The sequence below is a fragment of the Scardinius erythrophthalmus genome (assembly GCF_964197995.2).
Source record: "Scardinius erythrophthalmus genome assembly, chromosome: 17".
NCBI classification, from domain to species: Eukaryota; Metazoa; Chordata; class Actinopteri; order Cypriniformes; family Leuciscidae; genus Scardinius; species Scardinius erythrophthalmus.
The window spans coordinates 28,952,310-28,965,093 of record NC_138237.1 but is presented as its reverse complement, the minus strand read 5'-3'; the positions used below and the strand labels follow the sequence as shown (position 1 = coordinate 28,965,093).

Here is a 12,784-nt window from a genome sequence, read left to right as displayed (position 1 = left end):
ACCATTACCTCTACGCAGTGTACTAGGACGATTAGGCATCAACTTCCAATTTCAGTAGAGAAGTGTACGTGTCTGCTAAAGAAGCCAAAATACATCTAGACACCATAAAGGTCAAGTACAAGAGGGGTCAGGGTTACAAAGACCTAAATTCCCATCTTAATAATCAATATGTTACTTTTTTTTTTGCATCACAAATTTGTCTTGCATCACAGTAGCTTTACTAAAGGGACCATCTACATCTCGTATACTTCAAGCAAAATCGAAGGACAAACTGATGTGACGACATTTCGAACAAAATCAGGCCGAAACGAACTTCGTTTGGAGTTTATTGGGAGTTCGAAACAGCTTGCCAAAGTGAACTTCTGGAAAAGTTTGCTACAGCTGCTAAACAACTTTGTACTACCATTGTTCTGTGGCGATTACGTAATGTGTGTGGCTGCTGAGTTCAGCTGGCTGAGTTCATGGGTGGAATAAACATATGGCAGGACTTTTACTTTCTGACCCCTGGACTTTACACCTCTGGCTAACAGTAGCTAACAACTGCTCACGCATTTCAAACTTCGTTTTACCCCTAAACGAAGAACAAAAAAGACATTTGCTGTCAGTATATTGGGGCTCTGACAAACAAGTCATTTAACACACCTTATTAAATCATGGATTTCCAAATCTACTGTTTGATGGTAGCAGTTCGATCAGCAACAATATTGTTGGCCATTCTTCATATATTATAATCATAATATAATTCATATTATATTCATAATTCATCATATAATTCATTATATTCATAATTTCTCACACTCGACGGAAAAAAGTCCCTAAACTTATAAAGGGAATCCTGTGGTACTTTCACTAACAGGAGAAAATTCCATGACATGCATAGATAAACAAATGGATATGTGATCTCGCATCCACCAGAGCTATTGAAAGTACTCATTTGCCCTTTTCTGCTCTCTCTATTTCCTCATTTCTCAGCTCATTGCTCACATCATAAAGATTCCAGCATGTCTGCAACATCCCTTACACACCCTCCGCTACAAGCATCTCCAACAAACCAACAATTAACACAGCCAACCTTTGAAGTGTCTGACACACTGAGTTAAAGCAGCAGCTCCATTTGAAGAGTCTAATAAGGGCAGATGAAGTAGAGGAATGGGGCCAGGACTTAGAGGAACGCATGCTGAAGCAGAGGGAGCAGGAGAACAGGGAGGGTGGTAGGGTGACTGGCAGCCTCTACTTAGACAGATACACCCACAATAAAAAAAAAATCAATGAGAGAGCATCAGTCGGCATTTCGGTCAACGCTCTGAGCGGCATGCATAAACACACTTGGCCTCAAGCAAAGACATTAATATTTTAATAAATAAAGAAGAAAGGAGATCCAAGACAAATGTTTCAGCTTTGGGCCTTCTTCCTCTTTTCATAGCTTCTTATTTGGCACTGAATAAACGGCTGACGGTTATGTAAAAGTCACACAACGCATCTGTCTCAATATGCCACACTTGTCTTCTGGAAAACAGTTCCTGGTACGCATAAAAAGATCCTTTTCTTTCTTTGTACTGCTCTAAAACTACACTGAGATTTACATATCATGAATATGCCTTCACTATCATATTTACAGCATTTTGCTTGTTTATTCTTTTCCCTCCTTTGTTTTACTGTTGTAGAACACACAAAAAAAACATGAGTGACACCAAGTTTGATTGTATGCAAATGTAAAATTACATGCGCAGTTGAATATTAAGCTAATGCTATTGCTGTAGCTGTGTCCTTGGAGGTTTGATTCAGAAGAGAGCGACAAGACACTGTGAGCAAACTTTCTACACTGCCTTTCAACATGCATGTTAAAGCAAATCAACCTATAACTAGTTTAAAAATATATATTTTTTTCCAGTTGAGTTCAAGTCATCCCCATCAATACCATCACATTGTTTCTACCTGACTAAGGTCCCAGGGGCCTTGGCTAAAGGGGGGGATCTTGAAGCACAGCACCCAGCATGCCGGGGAACAAGTAAACAGGCCTGTACTTAGCTTTTACACGCCAATTCAAGAGCACAAGCTCTTTACGTTCAACTGCTGTAGGGCTCTTCTGCATAATTCATAACCACTCAGTTAATCTATTGATCCAGACTTAGTGCGGCCCATCCCGTTTGGACGGCGAACGGCAGGTAACAGCAGAATGGTGCAAAGAGAATTACGGGGTGCCAAGGAAACTATGCAGATCATAGTATGTGCACACAGGAGGGATTCCGAGAAAGAAATCGGAGAAAGGAGATCGAAACAAGGCATGAAAAGCGACTACACCAAACAACTTGACGAGGCCTAGAAAAGGTTAGCAAGACACACGGATTGTATCTTTAAGGAATCGAAAGTAAAAACAGGGATCAGTGGCGAAGGGTAAATAGTTTCATCTCATTTAGAACAGCGATAACAGACAGAAATCCCAGAGGAGAAAAAAAAAACTTGGACCTGAGAATTTGTTCTCTAAGTGTGGAACAGAAAAATACAAATCTTCCCATCGACGCTTCACATCCCATCCAGGTCAGCTTACCATCTGTGTCGGCTGCCATTCATTTTTAATGTCTTTTTGGCCACTGCCCCATCAGGTAATGAAGTTTTCCTGTTCCCATCTTTCTGCTTACTTTCCTCTCGGACTGGCAATGTACGAGTGCCCCCCCCCCATCCCCCGCCCACCCCTCTTTTTCTTTTCTTTCCACCAAAATCACTTAAATCAAGAGCTCTTTCAGCCTCAGTGAATGGAACCAAACAGCAAACCCCAACAACCACAACACACAGCTCTCCAAGGCGCATGCTTGCTTCTATTTTCTTTTATTTCCCAGGTGAGCGTCTTGCACGATCCTTTGAATATAAAACTTACTATAAGACAAGTACCCAAAAAGTCAAGTCAAATGACAAGCACAAGGACATCTTCTGCAGAGCTTCGAAGTGAGGAATCACCCCGTTTCGGTAATTTTGTACCTTTAATTTGTGCTGGCAGACAATAAAATATTTACCAGGAACCCTAAAGGCAATTACATTAAAGTGTGTGCTTAGACACCCCTTCCCTTCGGCAGCCTCACAGTGTGAACCCGCTGATTTGGTGAATGGTCACATATCTACGATGTTAGATTTTACACGCTATCAATAATTCACCAATCACGAAATGGGGGAGGCTTGAGGGGGCAAGAATGAAAAAAAGAAAGTGAGGAGAAAAAGGAAAAGTGAGGTACAGTACATGCGCTCATGTCCATTTGCTTAACGTACCAGAAATATTTACTTGTGTTGACGTCTTGCTTTCGCTCTCTCTTTAGAGCTCTGGCATCACACCCACACTCCCATTGCATTTGCGCAAACAAAAAGTCTGGCTGTACTCAGATGATTGATGTACAGTAAAAATTGAGCAATTAGTCAGGGGCAGCAGAAAAACAAATAAATGAGATTAACCATTTTAAAGTGTAAAGACAAGCAAGGATAAAAGGTGAAGTGGTAGTTCACCCCAAATGAAAATGATGTCATCATTTACTCACACCCACATCATTCCGAACCAGTTATGAATTCTTTGCAAAAGAAAATATTTAAAAATAATAATAATAATTTCCCCCATGCATTGAAAGTCATTGGGTTCAGTGTTGTTTTGGACCCTACTGATTTCCTTTCTTGAAACATTTGTCTTCTGCAGAAGAAAGAATGACACTAGGGTGAGTAAATAATGACAGAATGTTTATTTTTGGGTGAACCATTCATTTAAAGTCTGGAGACTTGAGGATGGAATTCTGTCCAGTATATTCCACAACGCATTTTTATTTATACTGTGAAACACAAATATCCACAATTTAGTCCACCAGAGGTGCATTTCCCAAAAGCATCATTAGTCAACTATGGTCACACATTCTGTTGTTAGCCATAGTTCCAATGAACATTCGCAAACAGCATTGTCTAGTTGCAACTACAGCTCTCGACATGTGGTTGCATAGTTTGTAGTTAGTATGACATGGACCCTTTTCCTGTTTTCTGTGAACTATAGATGACAGAATATAACAGTATCAACACCTCAACTTATCATCTGCAGAAGGAATCCTAACAGCCAATACCACCAATTCCCCATTTCAGCATTAATATTCATTGAGGAAAATGTTCCATTAGCAATAATCAAGCACTTCCCCAGGCTTGTTTGCAGAAAACTCATCAGGAAAATGACTGTGACTTCGTGTCGGCAGTCTGAAAGAGAAAGCAGGAATGATGTGAAAAGAGGGAACGACTCAATGAATTCAACAAGTATGGCTTGTGTATCATCTCGGATGCATGTCTGTCTCTCTATCTACATATATAAGCTCACTCTTTGAGCCCTCTTCTCTTTTCCAGACTGCCTCTCTCTCTGTTCTGTCACTTTTGCTGTGCCTCTCTGTCTGTCCCATAGCATTTGGAGTCCCCAGTGACAGTGGTTGCTGGGGGAGAGATGGCAGCATTGATGCATATTTGATGAGCGGGTGCCAAGGCCTTGCCGGAGAGCAAGGCACGAGGGGACGATGTTGCTATCTGCGTCTACATCTCAGGTTTCTGAGTCACACTCGCAGAGACTCCTTCTCCCATTGTGGGACTTTATTGTCCATGTCTGGGGTTTCAGCACCAATTAGAGTGATAGATATAGGCTCTATACAAGCCAATCCAGAGCAGCTTGCATGCACTACAAAACCTGTGCAACACACAACCCACTTTGAAGAGGTGCTGATCAAACAGTCAAGGTCCAGTAATGAAGTTCCCATTTTAGCAGCTTCACTGCATGAAGGGTAATGTGATCTATTCACTGAACCAATACTTTTTGCCGTCTCTTAATTATGGTAATTACCACATGGCATGAAAGCAGCATAAGTTTTGGTTCATGAGGAACTGCAAAATGGGGCTATGTTTGTTTGCGGCTCTGCATAGCCTCATCATGGAACGCTTTGATGATGTGTGATGTCTAAATACATAGGTTGACAAGCAGATAAGACATCCAATCAATGCATTTGGACCGAATGCAATGATTGGATGATTTTTTTTGGGTTCTGAGACTTCATTTTTTATATTTAGACCACTTCTGTTATTGATTGCTACAGTATCCGGGCGTGAAAAGAGTTTCAACCAATATAACAAAAAGTGTTTATGAAATGAATTCAATCATTCATTCATGCAAATGGATGGTGGTACCAGCATTTCATTTGTCAGACTGAGGTATTTGATTGACTGCTCTCATTTGTTTGACCTTTGTTTTTTTTTTATCAATATTTAATTGTACATGGGCTCTTATCATCCCAGCCTATTTATGCTCTATTTGAGAATCCATATTGTGGTGCATACCACAAAGTAAATGAACAATAATTAATTCATGTACCAAATTGTTAAGGCTGGCCACATGAAGAAAAAAATAATAATAATACATCACTTGCTTCACACAACACAACAAAACTGATCATAATTAAGGGACATATTTAGCACTTGTATATATTCAGTCATTAGTTCAATTGTTTAAAGATAAAAAAAACAAATGATATGATAAAATTTACGTTTCATATTTCAAATCCAATTATATTTATTTATTTGGCAGGTGAAGGTGCTTGTGCATTAGTTTGTGTTCCCTGATCATAAATTACAAAAAAGATCAAATGTAATAATACAAATTTATAAAAAGGGGTTAAATGTAAGAGTTATTAAGAGTTATTTTCATTTCAAATCATTTGAATCTCTATTTGAATCTTTAAAGTATGTTTTATGAGGATCATAACAATTCATAGATATGGTGACAGATATTTAAACCACGAGCATGTGAACATAAAGATCGCAGTGTTCACAACAACCAATCTAGGGCGACCTGTCAAAATCACAGCACCAATGAAAACACACCATGATAGTCTCAGAGCCAGAGCCACGCCTTCTTTGCTCAAGCGCACATGATGGGGAATGGGACCAAAAACCCCGTAGGCGTGTTCACATCCCAAACTTACCAATAACAGTTGAGGGTGCTGTAATAGTAGTTGGGCGGGACCTGTACCTATCTGGGCGGGGCTAAAGGAGACAGCGTTATATTTTAGGTGCCTGCGTAAATTCCTACTGTGTCACAGACATTGACAGCTCGCGCCTGGCAACTGCTCAGCCAGAAAGGAAGACTTTCTCAGGCATACCTTTTCAGTTTTTATCATCCAGATTAGACACTGTACTGGGGTAAACCGGAGATAAACGAGGAAGACGAGAAGCGACCCCCTCACACCTCTGCCAAAATGATGTCCATGAATAGCAAACAGCCGTTTAGTATGCATCCGATTTTGCACGAGCCTAAATACACACCTCTACATTCCAGCTCTGAAGCTATCCGGCGAGCATGTTTGCCCACGCCCTCGGTAAGTTTAATATTTTATTCTGATGTTTGCGATTCATGATCACCGTAGTCATTTGCATTATAAGTGGTCTAAACTTTTCTCCGCGTGACAACAAAATCGAAGTGCATCGGTTTCGGTTGGCTTGTCGCCTAAATAAATCTTGCACTTTTAGCAACATTTATTTTACTGCGTTTATTTTTAAACATAGAATCATATAATTTGTTATGACACTTTAGAAATTAGAGCAGCACTTGGAAATTGACGTTTAATTGAATATCCATTTGAATGCCGCTTTAAATGATTTTTTAAAAGTGACCCAATTTGGTCCCATAAACTTGTTATAACATTGTTTACCAAAATAAATAAACAAATGCAGGTTGCATAATCTGGTTGTTAAGTTTTCTTTAAAAAATATATAGAAACTTAAAACTGAATTTGCCATTGATACTTAAGCTTGCTCTCTGTCACGCAGTTGCAGGGTAACATCTTTGCCGGCTTTGACGAGACCCTTCTCCAGAGAGCCGAGGCGCTGGCGGCGGTGGACATAGCTCAAAAGAGTCATCCGTTTAAGCCAGATGCCACCTACCACACCATGACCACCATGACGAGCATGACCTGCACTCCCACGTCCTCTTCTGGGCACCTTCATCACCCGTCAGTGCTGACCTCTCACCACCATCATCCCCACCACCAGCCGACGCAGGGCCTGGAGGGCGACCTGCTCGACCACCTCACCCCAGGCATCTCCATCGGAGGCATGGGCTCCGACGTTTGCTCCACCGCTTCCCACCCGCACTCACACATGTCAGCAATTAACCACATGCAGCATCACCACCAGCAAAGTATGAACATGCACCACCACAGCCTGGGCTCGCACACCTCTCTGGGCGGCGTTGGAGACTCCGAGCCTGATCCCCGGGAGCTCGAGTCTTTCGCCGAGCGCTTCAAGCAGAGGCGGATCAAACTCGGGGTCACGCAGGCCGACGTGGGTTCGGCGTTAGCCAATCTTAAAATCCCCGGGGTCGGCTGCCTGAGCCAGAGCACTATCTGTCGGTTCGAGTCTCTCACTTTGTCCCACAATAACATGGTCGCCCTCAAGCCTATCCTGGAAGCGTGGTTAGAGGAGGCAGAACGGGCTCAGAGAGAGAAAATGGCCAAACCGGAGATTTTTAACGGCGGGGACAAAAAGAGAAAACGCACTTCGATCGCTGCTCCAGAGAAGCGATCGCTGGAGGCTTACTTTGCCGTCCAGCCGAGACCGTCGTCGGAGAAAATCGCTGCCATCGCCGAGAAACTGGACCTGAAAAAAAACGTGGTCCGCGTGTGGTTTTGTAATCAAAGGCAAAAGCAGAAACGGATGAAGTTTTCGGCTACGCACTAGGCCAGAAATAACGCATTTAAATAAACTTAACATTTAAATAAAAGTGAACAGAGCCGACAAAACTCTTCAATGGTGAGGCGAAACGCGTCCCACGCAGGAATTGGGAGCTGGGCGTCAACATCCCAGAGACAGAAACTGTCCCAAAAAGTTTGTCATGGCATTATGTCAAGAACAACGCGGTCTGGAAGACGGAGGACAACCAACATCAACTAAACGTTGCAATTATTGTACAAAAATCGAGAATTGAATAATAATGATTATTCTCTTAACTCAAAACAACTCTTTTTATATTCATCTGTGTACATATCTGTGAATACACTACACCTCTTTGTGTGAAGAACGCATCAAAATTCTGTTTTTTAAGGATGAAAAGAAAGAAAGCTAAAAACGCTGTTGTGCAAAAGATGTCCCATTCTAGAAACCTTAGTGTTATTCTATATGCTCCTGAAGACATTCATGAAGGTTCTGCTGTGATCCTTTGCATGGTTTACAAGGCGTTAAGTGTTTCATTTACCGTTTGAAAATTCCATTCATTTTGATGTATTGCAATAAGAGAGAACACGCACAGGCGAACGCACGTACACACGGACATCCTTAATATACGTTTCTGTGTCTACCTCATGATTCCTGACGTCTTGACACATTCATGGTCATTTTGGAAATAGGGCATACAACTAGATTTTTTTTAAATAGTTTTCAGTTTTGACACATTTTAGGGAAAATTAGATAGAAAACACGAAGCGTTGTGTGTTGCAACTAATTTCACTTCAACGATGCTTTGACAATCAAATTATTTAATAATTATTTTGTGACTACCCCCTTCTACTGTACGTCTAAATATAAATTATTATTATTATTACACTAAGTTTGTAGATGGGAAAATTTCATTACATTTTCAGAGATTCATTGCACTTTGTAGATACGATTCCGATTTTTCTTATTTGTTTTGCCTATTTATATTTCTGCTTCGTTGATATTGTCGTTTACTTATTTATTTGAGCTTAATTTATTTTGAATACCACACATGGTTCATTTGTGAAAGTGTGCTTAACTGTGTATGTGTACGCGACAGAATTTTCAATAAACCATGCACGTCTTACCTCTGTTACTGCCGTGTGTTTATGACCCTGAACTTGCTTTATTGTGGAGTCTTCTTTATTTATTGTGCTTAGTATAACACTAATGATTAGTTATACCGTTCTCTAAATAAGAGGACACTACTAAGCTTTGTTCGTCCCTTAATAATTTCAGGCTTATTTTAAATCAAAATCTCCGACCTTCATGATGATTACTATTCTTATCGTTTCACTTTCAGAACGAATAAACTCATTTTAACAGTGAAATGTCTGTAGTTTCCCCCTATGGCGAGGTTCCTATAGTTTATCCTCAATGTTAGCCGAGCAGATTAAACGAATTAAAAAAAATCACGTTCATATAAATTTCTACAAGCCCGATTAAATCCATCATTTATGTATGAGGAAACTCCGAATGTGTTTCTTTTATAACACGTTACGCTATTAAATTGGTCAATGTAAAAGGAAAGCAAGTTCGCTTATTTTAGGAGTTGTCAAGTTCGGACTCTCTTTGGTGTTCAGCAGGTGGTTTTGAGTCCGTAAATCTAGTTATTTATGAATAATAAATATGAAGTGTTATGATACTATCGATTTTGCAAGTGTTTGTTAAGAGGAAGATATCTTATTGCTGAACGGATGTACAACAAGAGTTCTCGTCCTTTCCCCCGTGGAGTTCAGTAACCTAAACTCATTCATTATCCTCAAATAAACAGGAATTGAATTCCTATAAAAAGTTTTTTTTTTTTTTTTTTTTTTGAAAAAAGCAGTCAGTCCGAATCAGTCTTAAACAAAAAGTGTGGCGAAGAACAACCAAATACTTTTTAATTATTTGTCATACAGAAAAGATTATATTATAATAACAACAGACAGGCACACACACACACACACACACACACACACACACACACAAACACACACACACACACATATAACTAATGGTGCGTTCATGTAGGCTACTCCTGCGAAGTTCATTTACGAGTTGGGAAGTCGTATTTGTCGATTTGGGAAGTCGGAGCAAAATTATACTTGCACACACAAAAATAGCACGATTTTTAAACTCTATTTCTAAAATGAAGAACAAAAAATGTTTTGCTTTTTGATGTTTTTAATTACCGGTAATTTATGAAGCGACTGTGAACTTCATCGTTACATGTTCATATTACAATCATGTTTTGTGCATGGTGGTTAGCTTATTTTTTGAGTGCAAATAAATAAGCCTACATACACAAGTATTTCGCCACGTTTCTCACTGACACGCCCCCAACTCGTGGGCTTAAAGAAAACCCCGAGCTTCCCACTCGTATTTAACAACATTGTGGTGGCGTTCACGTACGATCAACTAGTAAATGCGATTTTCCGACATGACTTGAACGCACCATAATAAATGAAAAGTATAGGCTACTATAAATAAATAATTGTTTATTTCCCGAAAATTTCAAATATATATTAAATGACTAATCTATATAATAAGACACATACGCAGAAAGATTTAATTTTCTTATCAAAAGACAATTTATCCCATAAGGCTTGGTTTAGTAAGTTAGTTAACAGAAAACAGTGCAGCTGTGTAGACGCACGAGGTAAAGCCTATTCCCACGACACTTTGCGTCAATTGTTCGATTTGAATAATTCACATACTGGAGGTCATCGTTTCTTTTTCGTTTCCTGCTGAATACAAAAGGCACGAGACACGTTACGCAAATCAGAATCGTTCCGCCCCATGTCTTTATAGACTGAAGGCAGTGGAAAACTTATTTGAGATATTTAAACGCATTTATAGTGCATATGAGAGCGATTAACTACGATATTGGGTAACTATTTTTTTTTTTTTTTTTTTTTTACAGTGTTCTTGTTACACATTACAATAAAGTGTGCATAATTACACAACTAACCTTAATCACATCCCACTCCTAACCCTATATTAGTATTTAGGCTAGTTCATTATTATTATTCAATTACACTGTAATATGGACACCTAAAAATGTTGGTTACACTTTATTTTAAGGTGTCATTGTTACAGTGTAATTATATATTTAAGTACTGAGTAATATTAAGCAACTACATGTAGGCTACTTAGGGTTAGAGTAGGATTAGGATTTGGTTGAGGGTTAGATGCATGTAATTATGCATAGTTTACTGTTATTAATAAGTATGTAACATAACAAGGACACTGTAAAATAAAGTGTTACCAAAATGTGTAACCCAATATTGTGACGCTATTATATTTATAGTGTTCTCATCAGCACAAATCACAATTTGTCCATAGTGAAAGGAAACATTCTGGCTAGCTACAGTTGTTTCTTGCATCAATATCTTGAAATATGCGAGACAATATACTCAAATTGGTATATGCTATCGGGCTCAAATGTGCCCACAATTGAGGATTTGCATATCTCTCACCAAACCATCTACATAATTCATCAACCGTTGAAGCCACGCAACATATAGACGTCAAATGCGAGGCAATATTTTAACTGTGGCATTGGTTACTTTATTTTGTAAAATCCAGCTGGAGTGAAAAATATGTGTAAGTGTATATAATTCCGCTTTAGATTTACATTCCTCCCCATGGTTCCTTACAGTCTTGTGTTTTCCATGGAGCGGAAAGCGCATTTTCATAAATAGACCTTGGCCAAGCGCTGCGTATAAAATTTTAATGAAGCCAGAGTCTTGAGTGCTGCTCGACTGAGGGCCTTGGAGAATCAGCTCTCTGGTACATGACTATGGCTCCCTCTTTCCTCACAAACATTGCAGCAACAAGGCCCGTTCGACCGGCTCAGTCGAGAGTAGTAATCGCGATTTTTTTTTTTTTGAGAGAGAGAATTACTGCAGCAACGTTTCATTTATTTCAGCCCAGCCTTACAGCCGATTTCGAGCGAGGTAAATAAACTTCCCTCAGTGTTTCCATCCGCGTTGCGCGCTCCCTATGTTTTGATCCGCGTGTGCGCGCTTTACGGTCAGATCACACCTCCGGCACTGGAAGCTCTAAATCAGTACAATAAAATATTTATCAAGCGCGTTAATATAAGCCCAATACAGCGTTCAAGATATCAGAGTTCTCACACTGAGAGAAGCGCAAGCTTACGAAAGCGCCTAACCTGAAGTCTGAGCTGGTTTCTGACTGCCAATCATTGTGGATTTGTACTTAAAAATAACCAACATGCGAAACTGAAAGACAAAAGTCCTAAATGAAGGTGCAAGGGAGAGCAACTCAAATTGATCCTGACAAGGTGAACAAGGGAATCTTTGTAACGCTTGCTGTCTTTAACAGCGGATTAAAATAAATATATACATATAACTGTGTAATATGATCACTCACGAGCATGCCACATCACAGACTGGAATTATGCATATTCGACAAGAATTAAAACATGGCTGTTGTAATTAAGAATCTTGTATACTTAATCAAGCCTAATGAATGACAGAAGCAGCTGGGGATGATCAAAAGACAGAGAGATCTGAATATTTGGCACGGAGACAAACTGACTGATAGACCATCAAAACAATCGAAGCAGAGTAACAAATATCATGTAATTTGGCTCTTGTCCAGCTTGCATAAGAATGATGTCACTGGTCAAAATTAATTATCAGCTTTATGCTATTTAGATGTAAAAGTCTTCATTTAAAATCCATTAAAGGTCACACCTGACCTGACATTAGTGTTCATGCGGTGTCGTTATCCTACATTAAATTTACGTAAAAATTGAGTTGCACGTCTTCTAAATACACTTTGTTCTTGTTCTATTATTATTGTAATGATAATTTACATGTAATATGAACACTAATGTAAAACGGGTTATACTTTATTTTAAGGTCATACAGTGTAATTATATATTTAAGTATATATTAATTAAAACAACATGTAGCCTACTTACTATAGGGTTATGGTAGGATTAGGGTTTGGTTGAGGGCAGGTAATTATGCATAATTTACCGTTATTACTATGGTAAGTACAGACACTGTAAATGAAGTGTTACCTA

General features: G+C 39.3%; 1 protein-coding gene across 1 annotated transcript; it reads left to right on the top strand.

The window, feature by feature from the left end:
* Positions 1-6,251: 6,251 nt before the first annotated feature.
* Positions 6,252-7,731, top strand: pou4f4 (POU class 4 homeobox 4; the record flags this gene model as incomplete). Its single annotated transcript, XM_081391912.1, has 2 exons — positions 6,252-6,371; positions 6,823-7,731. 2 exons carry the CDS (start codon positions 6,252-6,254, stop codon positions 7,729-7,731), a joined length of 1,029 nt encoding a protein of 342 aa, XP_081248038.1.
* Positions 7,732-12,784: the final 5,053 nt, after the last annotated feature.